This window comes from Macrobrachium nipponense, chromosome 10, assembly GCF_015104395.2.
Source record: "Macrobrachium nipponense isolate FS-2020 chromosome 10, ASM1510439v2, whole genome shotgun sequence".
NCBI lineage: Eukaryota > Metazoa > Arthropoda > Malacostraca > Decapoda > Palaemonidae > Macrobrachium > Macrobrachium nipponense.
In genome coordinates, this window is record NC_087204.1 from 42,022,344 (window position 1) to 42,042,091 (window position 19,748).

The 19,748-nt window shown below is 43.9% G+C and overlaps 1 protein-coding gene across 2 annotated transcripts in view; it reads right to left on the reverse strand.

Moving 5' to 3' along the window:
• LOC135223583 (zinc finger and BTB domain-containing protein 14-like) overlaps positions 1–19,748 on the reverse strand; it is a 315,347-nt gene that overhangs the window by 90,651 nt on the left and 204,948 nt on the right. For both annotated transcript variants that reach the window (XM_064262123.1, XM_064262121.1), the window contains one exon: positions 639–734. In XM_064262123.1, coding sequence (XP_064118193.1) covers positions 639–719 — 81 coding nt within the window. In that variant the 5' untranslated portion in view covers positions 720–734. The remainder of the gene's footprint in view (positions 1–638; positions 735–19,748) is intronic.

The window sequence follows — 19,748 nt, forward strand, 5'->3', positions numbered from 1 at the left end:
GCGTTCCCTCTTACCATAAAACTTCCTCCACTGCTCCAAAGGCCATGCCCGGCATTCCGTACAAGGATTCGTAATCGTACAAAAATTGGAACGACACCTATTGCAAGAGATGTGAGGGTCCGTCGCTGACGAAGCCAAGAGACGAGAACACGGGAAACCAGGAATCCCAGGGCGCCAACGCTGACGTCGAGAAGGAGCAGAAGCCGTAATATTAGGTAAAAACACACACAAACACACTAAAGGAACGAAACGGGCAAAAACCGGAAAAAAGGCTAAGAGAGGGAAAAACCCAACTCTCGTCCCAAGGCGGTAAAGAAAGACTTGTGTAGATGTTCGGCGTTTGACCACACTTCACCCGATCTACACATGCGTTGCCAGATACCACAAGATTCCTTGCTTTCATCTACTTTTTTACCGGATCCAGCTAGGCACTAGAAATTATCCTCTTGTTAAGACCGAGGGTTTGTTCGCGCATGAACAACTTACATTTCAAAAGTTGTACTACTGCTAAGGAATCCCCCTTGAGTAAACATTATAAATACATATTATTGTCTACATGAAGACGTAAACTTTGTAACTGAGAATTCAAATGCACAAATGCCAAAGAAATGTCACTTAAACAATTGTTTATAGATTACCTGTGACCTAAAATGGTCTAGCAGACTAACTAAAGTTGAGGAGTGGTTAGTCCACCTCAATCTGAAAAATCCGTCAGTCATTTTAGCAGAAGATATCTGGAAAAAAGGATAAGTTTCTGTAAATAATTGATAAAATCATAAACAATTTCTCTCTAAACACAAGCGATTAATATAAAATTTTAAACAATAAACAAAGAAAATTAAATTTCAAACTGGAAAATTTTAACACAGCATTTCACATGTAAATTTGGCACACTTTTAACTCCCATTAGCAAGTATCACGGTGAGAAAATATTAACCCTTAAGAGCCAAGCTAAAAAAAAAATGCAGCACCCCACCAGGGTAAATTTTGAGGTCAGCCAATTAAAGCAAAAAACACATCACTGGAAAGAGGAAGAGATGAAAATGCACAAGGTGTAAAAAAAAAAAAAATCTAAAAATTTCTCCCTACCTTCCACAAGAAGTTGAAAATAATTACTATTTACAACCCCTTGTGGTGACTCTTTTACAAGGCAATCATAAATTTTACCTAGTTATGCATGTTTTTTCTAACTATTTTATTTTATTTTATTTTGTAAAACTATAATTACACCTCACATCATATCACAACACATTAGAACTAAAATCAGTAACAAATTCTGAGCATATTCGTTGGAAAATATTTATGTAAATTTACTGAGATCGAATATGCAGTAATTTTTTTGGGGATATGTTTTTTCAACATTTCCTTCCATTTTTCTTTGCAAAATTACAATTATAACTGACATGCATACTGTCATGAGAGATAAGAACTAAAAACCAACAGCAATCCTGGGTATATTTATGAGGCAAATAGTTGTATATAAAAAGACATGTGAGAGAGAGGCAGTACAGGGCTCCTTGAAGTCAAGCACACAACTAAATCCTGAGCCACCTAGAATTGGTGAGCTGAGCCAGTCTATAAGTTGCCATTAATAAATCTATGGGCTATTGAAGAAACGGAACCTCTTTCCTGCTTGATTTCTCCAAATCAAATGACACATGGCCAAGTTAATTTATACTTTCAACAGAATTTTTGTAAATAAATTAAATATGTACTGTTGTTGTTGATAGTATTATTATTATTTATTGTTCTGCTGATCTTTACATTGTTACTATTAAGAATCTATTTATGAATTAGTTTTGCTGCTAACATTGCCACTGAGCTGAACCCTGGGCCTGCTCATTACAGTTTGAAAAACTGCAAAGTTCTTTACTCAAATACTGAGGGCTTAAGGCCACATTTTCTTGATATCCTGAGTTATGCCTACAACTACAATTTGATGTTTTTATCTGAGACACTTGTACCTAGCAACAAGTCAAAGGTTCAGTTTTTAATACCAAGGATTGATGGCCCTAACTTTTATATCTCATCGTAACATCTGACAAGCTTGACTTATGGCTGTAATATATATACACTAAGTCCAGACGCCCTATTAATTGTCAGAAAAATTTAGTGTAGTTGCAAAGAAATTCTTTGTTTTAAAATTCAGTAAATTTTACAATGTTTACGTATCTGCTTTTTGCCACAATCCAATTATTGACAATTCTATATAGGCGGCCATGACTGTCTCTTGGAAAGGATTAGGCTATGACTGTCTCTTGGAAAGGATTAGTATGGCTCAGTCACAGGATTCTAAAACTTCATTCATTGTTTGTGGAGGCTGTAATGCAAAGCACAGTGATTGGCTTATTTCAAATATCACAGACTGGCCTTGAGTTCTGTGCATCCTCCGATTTTGTCCAGCTAAATGAGGAACCCAAGCATTTTTCTGATAACAGATTAGACTTCATAATCTTGGCCGCTGAAAAAGCCAACCTTCGGATCAAATGATTATGACCAGAGAAGTCCTCTTGGGAGGAGGCAGCCACACCAAAGGAAGAAGCTTCTACGGTAGCATAATACGAGTATATTCTGTTCAGCAGGCAAGACGGTGGATAACAGAAGCAAGCTATCTCTTTTTCCCTCTTGTCCAAAACCCAGGTCTCAACCTCACTCAGCACCTTCCTTTGAGAGGCACACAGGACCATTTTAGGTACCTAACGTAGACAGTTCAGACTGAGGGTTACTCATCTGAAAAGAAGATACAGGAGAAGGAGCAGCTGGAGAAAAAAACCAAGGCAGAGCTGCATAAGCAAGAGGAGGAGACCCTTCTTCTGGGTTCTTATCCCTTTGACTGACAACACAGGAGACAGAGGCAAATCTCTAGAGGGTTTTGTTAAAGATGTGGGCTTCTTCCAAAACCCAAAATATCATACAACTATTCGCTGATCATAGAACCTGGATTTTTTATTGTACAGACGAAGGCATCACAACAGACTGAGCTGGCACTAAACGTTCTGAAGAATAAAACAAGTAGTCAGGCACTACAGTGCAATGAGCATCATCAGAGAGAGGTCTCACAGGACACAACACTCTCTCTTGCTCACTTGGACCCAAAATACCTGACAAGCTCTTAATCATATAGGAACAAGGCCAAAGCTTGTAAAGTGATTTATTTTTAGCCAGAAATCCTAAGGACAAAGAGCAGACAGCATTCCCTTGGGAGAAGCCTACTTTCCTATCTATAGCTTGTATCTCACCCTTTTTGCTGTAGCCAAGGCCACAAAAACACAATCCTTCACAGTCAAATCTCTTAAAGAGATTGAGTGCAAAGGCTCAAAATGAGAACTAGATACAGATATAAATAACAAGTATCAAGGGCAAAAAATAATACAGATCATGGCTTTGACTAATAATCTATGCAATTTATTAAACATACAGTCAGTATGGAATAAAACCAACACTATTAGAAACCTCATAATTGACTACAATCTAGATATATGCATAACAAGGACTTGGCTAAGCAATAGTTCAAGCGATTATTCCAAGATAAACAAAATGACGACAGGGTCGCACAACTTTTACCATGTACAGAGGGACAATAAAAGAAAGGTGGTGGAGTGGAATTTGTCAAAAAAGTATACGTACAAAGTATTTATAATGAACCAAAATGTGTTCAATATACTGTCAAATATATCAACAACTAAAATTAACACATAAATAAATAAACACATACAAATTATAAAAGTTTACAAACAACCAAGTGCAAGTAAGAGATCGTTCCTAGATGAATTCAGTGACTTCCAAAACATGTTAGTTGATAAAAATACAATGATTTATGGTGACTTCAACCTGCATTTATAAGATAATGATGACAACTGTTAAAGAATTTATAGCTACCTGAAAGCCACGACCTTGTAAATGTTGCAAAGAAACCGACATCATTATTGAATCATACCATCGACCTATACAAAACAAAAACAATGAGACTGTGAGTGACATACAAGTTGAGCCTGAATGTGTGATATTCCCAACATATAAACTAGTCACCTACATTTAGTATAAATATTAATACGGAAAGGCCATGCTATGAAAAACTATTACTTACAGAAACAAAACCATCTTTAAAGTGGTTAAATTTATTGTTGAAAGCATAAAGAAAATAAGAGAAACAAGCCAGGAGTGCAAGTGTAATCTGAGGAATACCTTGACAGGTGACCAGACATGTGTAAGCTGTATTAGACTAAAGCAAAAGTATATTAGCATGAAACTACAAAAATAAATGACCAGAAGTGAATGGCAAATAATAGTTCAAGAAAATGGTTTAACAGCGAACTATGTGAAGCTAAGAAAAAGAAAAGAAAAATTGAAGATCTACGGAAAGATTGAAAGAATCAAGAAGTAATGAAAATTGGTCACTGTATAAAACAGCCAGAAATAAGTAGAAAGACTTGATTATGAAAACCAAGAAAATAAATTACAATAAAACATTTAGTGAAGGGAAAAATCCTAAAAAAATCCACAATAGGAACATTATGACTCAAAAAAAGAAACGTACTACCTGATGTAACCAGTGACCACAAGAACCTGTCTGATAACTTTGTGAACCACTTTGAAGAAAAAATTGAAAGAATCTGCCACAGTTTAAAAAAGGAAGTCTCTTCTGAGGAATAGCAAATTCAGTAAGTTTGAAGAACTGAGAACTGAACATGAATGACTTTGAAAAAACCATGAGAAAAGCAAAAAATACCTTCTGTGAAAATGACCCATACAGAAACTTTAATTAGTTGCGGGAGCTATATTTTGATACTGTCTGAATGAGTTTAGCACAGGCATCCTTCCTAAACAGTGAAAAGCTTGCTTGTATAAAGCTCACAATTAGCTTACAAAGGATAAGGTGATAAAGAAAATCTTAACTTTCATAGGCCAATATTGAACCTATAGTACTTATCAAAACTTATAGAAACAGTAGTTCATGAACAAACATGGAAACACTTGAAACAACTCAACATTATACCTGATGATCAGTCAACTTACAGAAAAAACCACTCAACCAAAACTACATTATGCACAATTACAAATGATATTATAAAAATTATGGCAAGTAGAAAATGTGGTATCCTGGTTATGTGGTATCTGCTGCTTGAAGACCTGAGAGCAGTAGGTATTGAAGATGATGTACTCAAATGGTACAAAAGCTATTTGCAAAACAGGAAGGTTACAGTGGTTATGTCAAATGTGAAATCTGAAAAGCCTAACTTGAGGAGTCCCCCAAGGATGCATCCTGGGTCCACTGTTTATTTTGGCATTTACACAATTGAATTAGCTAGAATTTAAAACAAGCACAAGGTTAGGTATAAACTATATGCTGATGATACTCAGATCTATTTTCCCCTCAAAAAGGTAGAAGATGCCATTAGTAAAATTAATGCAATAATGAAAGATATAAAAAAATGGATGTCAGTGAAGTAACTAAAACTCAATGAAGACAAAACTGAGTATATGCTATTTGAAGCCGATAGTAAACTACAAAAATATGAACACTTCAAAAGAATAACTATTGGCTCGTCATCCATAAACATCGTAGCAGCAGTGAGGAACTTAAAAAGAGTATTTATTGATGATAAATTGTTGATGAAAAACCATTTATTGCACATTGTAAAAACCTGTAACTATCATTTTAGAAACACTGCATTCATTAGAAAATATTTAAACGAAATAACCTGAAAACAGCAATTTGTAACCAAATACTTTCGAGGCTTGACTACTGCAATATTATATGGTACTACAGTCTCCTAAACTGCCTACTAAGAAAATTGCAAGGAGTAAAAAATAGAGCCACCAGATTAATAAAAGGATTACATTACTGGGACAGAATAACCCCAGCACTAATTGAGTTATACACTGGCTCCCTGTAAAAGCAAGAATGAAATACAAAATGATATTGTTATGATACAATAAAGTTTCATACATACTTACCTGGCAGATATATACATAGCTAAGACTCCGTCGTCCCCGACAGAAATTCAAATTTCGCGCCACTCGCTACAGGTAGGTCAGGTGATCTACCGGCCTGCCCTGGGAGGCAGGACTAGGAACCATTCCCGTTTTCTATCATATTTTCTCTCTTCCACCTGTCTCCTGCGGGGAGGCTGGGTGGGCCATTAATCGTATATATCTGCCAGGTAAGTATGTATGAAACTTTATTGTATCATAACAATATCATTTTCATACAATCAACTTACCTGTCAGATATATACATAGCTGATTGGCACCCTTTGGTGGAGGGTAAGAGACAGCTACTTATGGAATAGACAGGTAAACAACATATGTTGTAGGTATAAATAAAACCTTGGTTCCTACCTGATAGGTGGTAGACTTCGTGGGTGTTTGCCCAGTAGTCTGCATCACCTCAAGAAACTTTAGCGAGATATATGATCTATGGCCAAGAGTTCTTGTGGGTCTGCCGATGGGGTCTTATCCGCTTACTCGGCAGAGCCTGAAAGGACTTTGTCAATGGGTGCTGATCACTATATGACAATACACCTTATGAAGGAGCATACACCAATCCTGACCACCTGATCCTAACCACATGTTAGAAATAAAGATTGTTCCGAGTTATCCCCCGAACTCTTCACAAAAACCATAACTCAAAAAGCACAATACGCACACATACCGTATATTTCGGCGTATAAGTCGACCGGAAGATAAGTCGACCCCCAATTCTGAGTAAATTTTTATGATTTTAACTAATATCGGGTATATTAGTCGACCTATAAAATGTGAGGCCAACCGTACGCTCAAAATAAGCAGCATGGTAAAACGTATCATATAAAATAACCTGAATGTTATTATGGTACATATGTTGCTCTAATTACCATAAGAAATACAGGTAATATACTCGGTATATTAACAAATCTGTGTAATATATAAAAGATGAATACCGGCAAATATGATTAGAAATGACGAAACGAAAGATACGTTACTCGAGTGTAATGTAAACATACAAAGCGCTAACTAACGCTGCATAACAGCCTACGTATACGTATATGTATGTACAAACTATCACTCAAGTTAATGTTTTGATTGGGTTGTTAAAACGACGTGCCGGTATTTTATTATTATGTTGGAATATTCCTTGACCATTGGTTCTTCTATGGCATAAACAGGCTCATTTGAGGGAAAACAAACCTGCAGTTGATTCACCAGATTCAAACTGGGATCCTTATGATGAAACCGTGAATGATAATTTGTCTGATGAATTGTTTAATTCAAGTGACGATGACTCAAGTAATTTTGAAGGATTTTAAATACATATTTACTATTAAATACAAATTTTTTATTTTATTTAGTGATAAAGATTTCATACCATAAAATGTTTTTGAACAATACCCCGGTAAATACAAAACTGTCAGAGTGAACGCATCCTTCTCAATTACTGTACTACAAATAGCTACGCAATGTTTACACTTGCTGTGCGATTGGGTTTCTTCAAGTTACTTTGATTTGTTTCATGTTTTATTTATGGTATAATGGATGTTCTACTGTATTATTACGTTGTCGTATTACAGTGAAATGTTTTTAATACTGTATTTACATACATAGTTACCTCAACAAGGCAGTCATTGTTATTAGCCAACTGTAAAGCCTGGATTCCTGTACCGATATGCCAAAATTATAAAGATTCACTTTTTGTTACCGGTAGATAAGTCGACCCCCTAATTTTGGCATGATTTTTTGGGGCTAAAGGGTCGACTTATACGCCGAAATATACGGTACATAATTTTCAAAAAAAAAATTTTTATACTCATCTAATTAGATATCACAAGAGTTTCTTACTGAACAACAGAGACGGCCGCCCATGCAGCACCAAGTCCTTTTTGTTAGAAGAGACTCTAGAACATATCTAAAAAGAAGGTAAGTATATAGTTAAGGATTGGTGTTGGCTCCCATACCCAGGATCGTATCCACCGATACGAAAGGACCCAGAGAAAAACATTTCTCATAGGTCATCACGAACGTCTTTGTTTCAAGTAATGAGATGCAAAACATGAGTTGCATCTCCAAAATGTCGTATCTATGATGTTTTTTAAGTGACATATTCTTTTGAAACGAGAGAGACGTCGCTACTGCTCTCACTTCGTGCGCTTTCACTCTCAACAGTCGGAACTCTTCGTCAGGACAGATCTTATGCGCGTCTGTAATGACGTTCCTCACAAAGAATGCAAGAGCATTCTTAGACATCAGTCTTGTGGGGTCTTTTACCGCGCACCAAAGACCCTGTCTAGAGCCTCCCATCTGGTGTTTTTCTCTGGAGATAGAATTTTTAGAGCTCTTACAGGACATAGAGACCTCTCTTCTCTGCCTACGAGACTCGATAAGCCTTTAACTTCGAATGACTTAGGCCAGGGATTCGTGGGATTCTCGTTTTAGCTAAAAACAGGGTTTTTAAATGAGCAAATAGCTGAGTCTCCCTTGAATCCTACTTTATCCTCCAGAGCATGTAATTCACTAACTCTCTTTGCCGTAGCTAGAGATAATAGGAATAGGCATTTCCTAGTAATGTCCCGAAATGACGCCAGATGAGGAGGTTCGAACCTTTCGGACGACAGGAACTTGAGTACCACGTCCAGGTTCCAGTTAGGAGGGAACGGTTCCTTAGACTTCGTCGTCTCAAATGATCTTATGAGATCGTGGAGATCCTTGTTATCTGCCAGATCTAATCCTCTATTCCTGAAGACTGCTGAAAGCATATTTCTGTATCCCTTTATTGTGGATACCGCTAGATGCGATTCTTCTCTCAGGGATAGAAGGAAATCCGCAATTTCCGCTACAGAGGTAGTGGAGGAGGACAACTTCTTAGTTCTGCACCACCTTCTAAAAACCTCCCACTTTGACTGATATACTTGTCTAGATGGAGGTTCTTCTGCGGGCTCTCGCGATTGCGCTTGCAAACTTTTTTGCGAGAAAACCCTCTCGCTCTGACGAGTCTTTCGATAGTCGTAAGGCAGTCAGAGCGAGAGCGGGGAGGTTTTGATGATACCTCTGGAAGTGTGGCTGTTTGAGAAGATCTATCCTTCTTGGGAGGGATCTGGGAAAATCTACCATCCACTCCACTACCTCAGTGAACCAGTCTTGTGACGGCCAAAAGGGGGCTATCAATGTCATCTTCGTCCCCTTTGAAGCCACAAATTTTCTCAGCACTAGTCCCAGGATTTTGAACGGAGGAAAAGCGTAGACGTCTACGTGAGACCAGTCTAGCAGGAAGGCGTCTACTATCAGAGCTCTGGGGTCTTCCACAACCGAGCAAAAGACTGCCAGCCTTTTGGAAATGAACGTGGCGAAGAGATCCATGTGAGGAGTCCCCCAAAGAGACCAGAGATCTTGGCACACATCTTTGTGTAGGGTCCACTCTGTGTGAAGGACCTGGTTCCTCCTGCTGAGCCTGTCCGCCCTCACATTCCTTTCTCCCTGAACGAACCTTGTAAGTAGGGAGATGTTCCTCTGAGACGTCCAAAGTAGAAGATCTTTTGCCAGTTCGTATAGGAACAAGGAGTGAGTCCCTCCTTGTTTCCGAATGTAGGCAAGTGCTGTGGTGTTGTCCACATTTACTTGAACTATTTTGTTTGAAACAAGAGGTTCTAGACTCTTCAGAGCCAGGTGTACGGCGAAGAGCTCTTTGCAGTTTATGTGCCAAGACACCTGTGCTGTTTCCCAGGTGCCTGACACTTCCTTCGAGCCTAATGTTGCTCCCCAACCTTTCTCCGACGCGTCGGAGTACAACACTAGGTCTGGGTTCAGGATTTTCAGGGAGATTCCTTTGTTCTCCTTTAGAGGGGGCAACCACCACTCCAAATGTGGTCTCATTTCCACTGGAATGGGAAAGGCGTCTGAAAGATGTCTGGTCTTCCCCTCCAAGACCTCTTGAGGAAGAATTGAAGAGGGCGTAAATGCAGCCTTCCCAGAGGGAAGAACTGTTCGAGCGAGGAAAGGGTCCCTAGAAGGCTCAGCCATTCCCTCGCCGAAGTCTGTTCCTTCCCTAAGAAGAGAGAGACTACTTGCAAACCTTTTGTGATTCTCTCTTGCGAAGGAAATACTCGAAAACCCTGAGAATCCATCTGAATCCCCAGATAGACTAAGTTCTGTCTGGGGGTCAGTTGTGACTTCTCGAGGTTTACGAGTAATCCCAACGATCTGATCAGGTTCAATGTCAACGTAAGGTCCTCCAAGCACTGTCTCTGATCTGGCTCTGATGAGCCAATCGTCCAGATACAGAGACATATTTACACCTTTGAGGTGAAGAAACCTCGCCACATTCTTCATCAGGCTTGTGAAGACCTGAGGAGCTGTGGAAAGCCCGAAACACAAGGCTCTGAACTGAAAGATCCTTCCCCCCGTCATGAAACGGAGGTACTTCTTCGATGAAGGGTGGATCGGGACGTGAAAATAGGCGTCCTGGAGATCCGGAGACACCATCCAATCTCCTTGTCGCATTGACGCAAGAAACTGAGGCAGAAGTCTCCATCGAGAACTTCTCCTTCTGAACAAAATTTGTTCAGAGCGACTAATAGACTGGTTCCTCCAGCCTCCGAGGCTTTCGCAACCAGAAAAAGGCGATTGTAAAACCCCGGGGAGTTTTGATCCAGTACTAGTTCTATCGCTCTCTTGTCCCACATCTGATCCAACATCGATCGAAGAGTATCCCTCAGCACAGGATCCTTGTACTTGGCTGACAGTTCCCGCGGTGTTGACGTTAGGGGAGGACTGTCCAGGAAAGGGATACGATATCCCTTCCTTATTACAGACATTGATGAAGCGTCTGTGTTTATACGTGCCCAGGCCTCCACAAATCCCAGGAGCCTAGCACCTACTGGTGCTTGGAGGAGAGAAGCATCATTTTCCCTTTTTAAAGGGACGAAAGGCAGACCTACCTCTCTTCTCAGGAGCCTTCCTTCTTGAGTGAGCTCTGGAGGTAGGGCCACCTCGAAAGGGCTGAACCGATGTACTCGGTCCTTTCTTTCCCGTCGCAGTAGTAGCAGGTTTCTTTTTCCTTGCTGACTGAGTAAGAAGGTCTTGAGTCGCCTTCTCAGTTAATGAATGAGAAATGTCCTTCACTAACTGAGAAGGGAACAAAAAGTCTGACAATGGAGAGTACAGTAGCACTGCCCTTTGAGAGTGGGAGACCGCTTTCGTCAAAAAGGCACAATAGACTGTCCTCTTCTTAAGAAGACCTGCTCCAAATAAAGAGGAGATCTCAATCGAGCCATCCAGAATCATGGGCTTTCTTGGACATCACCCCAAGGGACCAATCTAAGAAGTTGAAAACTTCTAATACATGGAAGAGTCCCTTGAGGAGATGATCCAGCTCTGAAATGCCCCAAGTTATACGGGCAGAGTTCAAACTTTGTCTTCGTGAAGCGTTGACTAAGGTCGAAAAGTCCGCTTCTGTCGAAGACGGAAGAGAAATGCCCATATTCTCTCCCGTCTGATACCAAATGCCTCGTTTACCAGCTAGTCTCGCTGGGGGCATGCAGAAGACCGTTCTGACCAACTCCTTCTTCGACTTCATCCATGAGTTTAAAGACTGAAGAGCCCTCTTCATCGAAATGGCGGGCTTCATTCTAAGAATAGACGAAGACTTCTTCGTCTTTGCGCTCGAGAAAAGAGAGCGCGGAGAAGGAGGAGCGGCAGGGGTCAAGTCGTCTCCATACTCTTCTAGAAGCAAGGCTGTCAAACATGTTATTGTTATTATACAACTAAGTTTGTTCATACTTACCTGGCAGATATATATATAGCTGTATTTTCTGACGTCCGACAGAAATTTCAAAACTCGCGGACACACGCATGAGGGCGGCCAGGTGGTATTACCCATTCCCGCCTGCTGGGAGGCGGATATCAGGAACCATTCCCATTTTCTATTCATAATTTTTTTATTAATGTCTCTGTCATCCTTAGTGGAGGAGGGCGGTCACTTTAATTATATATATCTCGCCAGGTAAGTATGAACAAACTTAATTGTATATAACAATAACCAAAATTTTGTTCATGCCACTACCTGACAGAATATATATAGCTGAATCCCACCTTCGGATGGTGGGAAGAGACAGAATAGGATTTTTTAGGAAATTAAATTAAGTAGATGATACACATCTTGGTTCCTTACCTGTTTGCAAAGTAGACTATGTGATACTGTCACATAAGGCTGCTTTTTGCTAATCACAGAGTTGCCAGCCAGGTGGAGACCTCGTAGTGCTGGTGCGCTCATGGATGATCTGTCAACGGGTGCGAGACCTCAGCGTGACAAGATCATCGAGGCCATACAGATGAGGGCAACGAAGCAACTGACCACCACCTGACCAACTATTCACAAAAACCCCTTAAAAACTAACTAAAGGATGGGAGATCTTCACATAAGACTCACACAACCTAAAAACACAACAAACCTAACTTAAACCTAACTAAGGGATAGGGAAAGAGCTACTTCCGGACCCCAATACGTGTCCGCAGAAACGTATGGCCCCAGTGCATTACAATCGTCATAAATCGTTCTCACATCCCATTAGGTAATGTGAGGCGAAGACGGAGTTACTCCTCCAAAAGGTGCAATCAAGGATGTCCTTGATTGACATGTTCTTTTGGTTTGGAAGGCAAGAGAAGGTAGCGACGGCTCGTACTTCGTGCGCTTTTACTCGGAGAGGCTCAAATCAGTCTTCTGGAAAGATGAATGAGCCTCCCGAATGGTGTCCTTAGAAAGAAAGCAACAGCATTCTTCGATAAAGGTAACTCTGGTCTCTTCACAGAGCACCAGAGGTTACTGAGGGACCTCTTACCTCTTTCGTTCTATGCACGTAGAACTTGAGAGCCCTGACCGGGCACAGGACTCTCTCTGGTTCTTGGCCCACCAGACTTGACATACCCTTGATCTGAAAGTCTTCGGCCACGGGTTCGAAGGATTTTTCATTCTTCGCCAAGAAAGTTGGGTTCAACGAGCAGACAGCATTGTCCCCTTTGAATCCCATTAACTTGCTAAACGCTTGAATTTCACTAACTCTCTTAGCCGTCGCAAGAGAAGTTAGGAAAAGAGCCTTCCTTGTCAGGTTTCGAAGAGACGCTGCCTGAAGCGGTTCGAAAGTGCTCGACATAAGGAATTTAAGGACTACATCCAGGTTCCATGATGGAGGTCTCATTTGAGGAACCTTCGAGGTCTCGAAAGACTTTAAAAGGTCATGAATATCCTTGTTGTCAGACAGGTCGAGGCCTCTGTGCCTAAAAACAAAAACCGCTGACAACATGCTTTTATATCCCTTGATGGTAGGGACCGCTAATTTCTGCACATTCCTGAGAAAGAGCAGAAAATCAGCTATCTGGTTCACAGAGGTCGAGGAAGAGGAAACTCCCTCCATGCCTGAAGGAAGCCCACTTCGATTGGTAAAACAGCTCTTGTGGAAGCACGTCTCGCATGTGCGATTGCTCTCGCAGCTGCTTTAGAAAAAACCTCTCGCTCTGGCCAACTTTTCGATAGTCTGAACGCAGTCAGACCCAGAGCGGAGAGGTTTGGTGAAACCTTTCGAAGTGAGGCTGTTTGAGTAGATCTTTCTCCAGGGCAATGTCCTTTGGAAAGTCTACAAGGAAAGACATGACCTCTGTGAACCATTCTCTCGCTGGCCACATCGGAGCGATCAGGGTTAACCTCGTCCCTTCCGATGGCCGCAAACTTCCTCATGACTTCCCCCAGAATCTTGAATGGTGGGAAGGCATATAAGTCTTAGGCCCAGGGTCCAATTCCAAAGCAAAGCGTCTACCGCGATTGCTTCTGGATCCAGGACCGGGCGAGCAGTAAAGAGGAAGTCTCTTGGTCCTTGACGTTGCGAATAAGTCGACCAGTGGACGTCCCCACAACGTCCACAGGTCTCGACAAACGTCTTGTTCGTTCAAGGTCCATTCCGTCGGTAGGACTTGGTCCCGACGACTGAGAAGGTCTGCCCTGACGTTTTGCACTCCTGCAATGAATCTCGTCAGGATAGTCACCTTTTTTCTCTTTGCCCACAGCAGAATCTCTCTCGCTAGGGAAAACAACGTTCTGGAGTGTGTTCCTCCCTGGTTTTTTAAATAAGCGAGTGCTGTGGTATTGTCCGAGTTTATCTGAACAATCTTGTTCTCCAAACTCTTTTCGAAGAACTGCAGGGACAGAAATACTGCTGCCAGTTCTTTGACATTTATATGCCAGGCTACCTGTTCCCCTCTCCAGGAGCCTGACACTTCCTTCCCCCTAGTGTTGCTCCCATCCTGTGATGGAAGCGTCTGAAAACAACACTAGGTCGGGGCTCAGAAGACTTAGGGACACACGCCCTCTTGAAGCTTCTGAGGGAGTCCAAGACCATCAATTTAGGTGGTTCTTGATTTGAGCGATATCCTCAATATGGGCATTGAGATCGCCTTGGCCTTCCACTCGTCCGCAAAAAGGAAAAATTGGAGAGGCCTGATGTGCAGTCTTCCCAAGGAAACAAAACCTTCTAGCGAGGAAATGGTCCCCAGCAGACTCATCCATTCCCTCGCCGAGCAAGTCTCTTTCCTTAGAAAGGCTGAGATCTTTTCTAAGCCTAGCCGCTGACGTTCCTGGGACGGAAACGCTCGAAAAGCCACTGAATCCATCTGAATCCCCAGATACACGAGTGGGACTGTGTTGGGGTCAGGATGCGACTTTTCGAGGTTGACCAGAAGTCCCAGGGACTTCGCTAAGGCTAAAGTAACTGCAAGTCCTTCAGACACTTCTCTCTCGACGACGCTCTGATCAGCCAGTCGTCGAGGTTACAGGGAAACTCTTATTCCCGAAGAGTGTAGCCACCTCGCTACGTTCTTCATTACTACTGTGAACACCATCGGAGCCGTGGTCAGTCCGAAGCACATAGCTCTGAACTGCCATACTTTGTTGTCTAAGACAAACCTTAGATATCTTTTCTTGAAAGAGGTTGGATCGGGATGTGAAAGTACGCGTCCTGCAAGTCTAAGGATACCATCCAGTCGCCGCCCGGTCTCAACGCTCCCAGAACAGAATGAGGCGTCTCCATCGTGAATTTGTTCTTTTCCACGAAAAGATTGAGCCTGCTTACATCTAGAACTGGACGCCAACCTGACGACTGCTTCGGTACTAGGAAGATTCTGTTGTAAAAACCTGGAGACCCCAGGTCCGCGACTTGTTCCACCGCTCTTTGTCGATCATCTGCTTGAAGGAGATCGAAAACAAAACTTTCTTCTTTTCTCCCTGATATGGATGGAGAAAGGTCTCTGGGAGTCGTAGAAAGAGGAGGAAGATCTAAAAAGGGGATCTTGTACCCCTGCTCACGATCTTGAGGGACCAAGAGTCCGTGTCTCTCTCTCTCCACGCTCCCGCAAAAAACTTCAGTCTGGCTCCGACTGGTGTCTGAAGGACATGCTTCTCACTTGGAAGGCTTTGGCTTAAAGGAAGCTCTTCCTCGTGAAAACCCTCTCCCTCGAGGAGCTGCTCTCGAGGGGGAGCCCCACGAAAGGGCTTTACTTTCTTCGGCGGTCGAACCGCAGCTGAAGAGTTGAAGGTACGGCTGACCGTCTTGTAGACTGGGCCAAAGGTCCTGAGTTTGCCTTCTCTTGTAAGCTGTTCGTCAGGTCCTTTACCAAAGTCTGGGGGAACAGATGGTTCGAAAGAGGCGAAAACAGCAAATCCGCTTTCTGAGTGGAGTCACCGAACGAGCTGTGAAGTTTGCACAGCAAAGCTCTCTTTTTTAATAAAGCCGTTCCAAAATGAGATACGAGCTCCTCCGAACCATCCCTGACGGCTTTGTCCATACATGCTAACACGCTGGACAGCTCCCCCAGACTGAGAGATTCTGGGCTTCTCGCTTGTAGATCCAGAACTCCCAAACACCAGTCAAGGAAGTTGAACACTTCCAGCGTCCTGAGCAGACCCTTCAAATGATGGTCAGTCTCCGACGCGGTCCAGGTTACCTTTAGCAGAGGGTAAAAGCGACCTCCTCTGCAAATCCACTAGGCTGGAGAAATCTCCTTGAGCCGAAGAAGGGATACGAACTCCCACTTCATCTTTGGTACTATACCAAATGCCCCCTTTTCCACTAAGTCTAGTAGGAGGCAAGGCGAAGGTCGTCTTGCCGCTTGTCTCTCCTTCGTACCATCCAATCCTGGAGCTTTTTAAAAGCACGTTTCGTTGAGAGAGAAGTTTTCATCTCTACAAACTCGGGGTTTTTCCAGTTTTAGATGAAGAAAACTGCGAAGGAGGAGACTTGGGAGCTGCGGGCTGAAATTTGTCTTCAAAAGAAGAACGCAAGAGTCGTACGAGACTTTATAGTCCGAGATAGACCGGGGCTGCAGCAGGTTTCCTCTTCAACCGATTCAGCCAAACTACTTAGCTCTCCTTCTTCTCTAAACGGAAGAGGAGACCGTCTTACAGGAGAGGGCGTCCTAATGTCAGTTTTGGCTTGATCAAAGGACCCCTATCCTTGCTAGAGGCAGCCTTATTTCGGGTGTCTTCTTTATGACGCTTACTGCACGATGAAGGTAGAGCGTCCTGAGGAGGAAGACGAGCGTCCTCAGCGCCTTCCGCAGCAGTCTCACCTGCCCGAGAAGCGTCCTTACATTTCTTCTTCGCTGGCATACGTGCCTGTGCGCGGTAAACTAGCGTCTGGGGTATGACTTCTTGGTCAGAATCCCCAAAAACGTCTTGAAAGGCGGCCTGAACGTCCTGCCTAGCGTCCTGCCAAGCGTCCTGCCGAGCGTCCTGCCGAGCGTCCTGTCTAGCGTCCTGGCGAGCGTCCTGACGAACGTCCTGCCTAGCGTCCTGCCAAGCGTCCCTGACGAACGTCCTGCCTAGCGTCCTGCCAAGCGTCCTGACGAGCGTCTTGACAAGCGTCCTGACGAGCGTCCTGCCGAACGTCCTCGTACAGAGCGTCCTCCTCAAAAGCGTCCTGACGTAACGTCCTTCTAGAGGACGAACGAGATCGGCGAATTGCCGAAGGAGAAGCGATCGGCGAACGAGACGAAGTAGGTGAAGGAGAAAAAAAAAGGCAGACTGCTTAGTCCCCTCTTGACAGGCAGTCCTAAGGTTCCTTCCTCCGCTTAGGCTCGACTGCTGCTGGGCAAGTCCTCTGAGCCATAAGCGAGGATAGCTGGTCCTGAAGGGACAAAAGAATGTTCTTCGTTGGGGAAGAATGAACAGAGGAAGCAAGACTGATCCTGTGAGAAGACGAGGGGCGAGGGGGACGCCTCCTTCCTTCTCACAGGTACAGCTACCTGCTTCTCAGGTATACGCGCCTGTGCACGCAACCTAGCGTCCTCATCGGAGGAGATCCTGCCTCTCTTCTGAGGCGGAAAAACGTCATACGCGTCCTCCGACGAAAGCGGCGAAAGAGGACGTGAAGCGTCCTCCGCACGAAACGTCCTTTTCAAAGGACGAGAGTCTCTCCGAGCGCTCCACCCCTTGCGCGGGGAGGACGCTTCGGAGGACGGAAAAGCACTCTTTCAGGACGCGCGCCCCTCGTGACACGGTCCTTGGCAGCCTGGGTCTTGCTACAGGGCCTGCCGAAGGGACGCCAGATCGGTGGGAAGCCCCCGTAAACCCTCTTGCGGCTTTTCTTTCGATACCTACTCCCTGGGTCTTGGGGAGTCTGATAGAGGTCTAGGCCTAGAGGCATTATGGGGCCGATCTGACGCCCCCTCCACAACACTGGGGGCACGATCACACACTTGCACCGAGCCAGTTTCTTTCTAAGGCTTTCACTTTGGTCTCCAGAGTGCGAAGAGACTCCAAAATCATAGAGAGAGCATTCGCTTCTCCCGACACAGAATCAGAGCCCGAAGGCAACACAGGTTTAGGGGTTGTAAACACTACAGGTGTTAATGCAGGAGGAGATGTTAGCCTTACCTTTGGAAGAACACTCCTGGAGGAAGACCTCCTGATCCTATCGCGCTCCAATTTAAGGCGATAGGACTCATATACTCTCCATTCATCATCGGTCAATTTCTCACATTCATTGCACCGATTATCAATCAAACAATTAAGGCCCCTACAACTCATACATAACTGTGTGGGGGTCTACCGATGCTTTCGGTAGCCTCACCTTACAATCAGCCCTCACACACACTCTGAAACTCACAACACTTGATCCAGACATATCTTATATAGAAAAGTCAAATCCAAAATCAAAAAACGGTCCACTATCGCGCATGCCAATTCAACAATCCAATTCATACCAAAAAAAATCAATCAGATACTTAAAAGCGAGTCAATTTCCAAAAAATCCTGAGCAGAGGTCTGTAAACAGATGTTTACCGACCGGCGACAGAAAAAAATATGAATAGAAAATGGGAATGGTTCCTGATATCCGCCTCCCAGCGGCGGGAATGGGTACTACCACCTGGCCGCCCACTGCGTGTGCCGCGAGTTTTGAAATTTCTGTCGGACGTCAGAAAATACAGCTATATATATATCTGTCAGGTAAGTGGCATGAACAAATTTATAGTTCGATAGTCCTTCTCTTCCCTGATACTCGTCTTCCGAGTTTACTTCTAACTCGGGGTCTAGATGAGTCTCCGCTAACAAATCAGGACGTCTTTCCTCTGGGGGAGACAAACTCCTTGATATGATAGGGACTAAGGAATGATATTCCTTCCTCTTCAAAGCTTTAATAGAAGCTTCCTTCTTGGTAGGCGCCAACAGTCTAGGCTTCTCTCCATAAAAGGATGACGCCTCCCGCTTGGATGACGCTTCTCGTCCGCCAAGCGTCCTGGCTGACGCCTCCCGGCCCGCTGCGGCTGCTGAGGTGCTGGATGACTCCTCGCGCCTGGAAGACGCCTCGCTCTCAACTGGCGTCCTAACTGGCGCCAATACCTTGGTTGGAGCCTCGCGCTTATAAGACGCTCTGAATGACGCTTCGCGCCTGTAAGACGCCTCACGTCTATCTGGCGTTACATCTCTGCCGTAAGGTTCCCTCGATCTCAATCTCGAAACCGAAACCTCTGCGGTATGCTTGGAAGCTTCACGTCTGCAGGACGCCTCTCGATTTGCAGGGGAGAGAGGACGAGTCTTCTTGATTGGAAGCGAAACGTCCTTCTTACGAGGAGGATCCCTCGCTTACACTCCCACCAAAGAGGCTAGTTGTTCCTGTACCGTCATGAGAATCTTCCTTGAAGCTTCTCCCACGTCATCTTCAATCGGGGGAGAAGTAGCAGGAAAGCGTTCTGCTACGTCCACGTAGGGTGACGCTGACGCCACCTTCGCCTTTTTAATAGACGAGGGAGCTTCATCAGAGAAGCGCTCCGGGCTCGAATCCAATTCAGGTTCTCTCAAATGCCGTTTCAGAGGCCTAGAGAGATCCGAATCCTTCCACCCTCGTTTAGGTGAGGGAGAGGGAGAGGATGAGAAACACTCGCAGGACGCTTTTTCTAAAGCGTCCCTGAGCAGCCTGCATCGAAACAGAGCCTGCTGAAGGGACGTCTGACCGTTGGGGATTCCCCACGACCTCCTTAAGGCTTTCGACTTTCCTTCTCCTCTGGGCATGGGAGCTTGGAAGAGGTCTAGGCCTGGGAGCGTCGCAGGGACGATCAAACGCCCCCTCCACAACACTGGGAGAACTCACTTCACTGTACCGTTCACTTTCACTAGCCTTACCTTGTAAGTCCGCCATTTTGGACTTCATCTGATGAATCGTAGCCTTCAGATCGGCGATTTCCGAGGCCGATTCAGAAAGTAAAGCTTGTGAAGTTGACATATAGGGAGAATC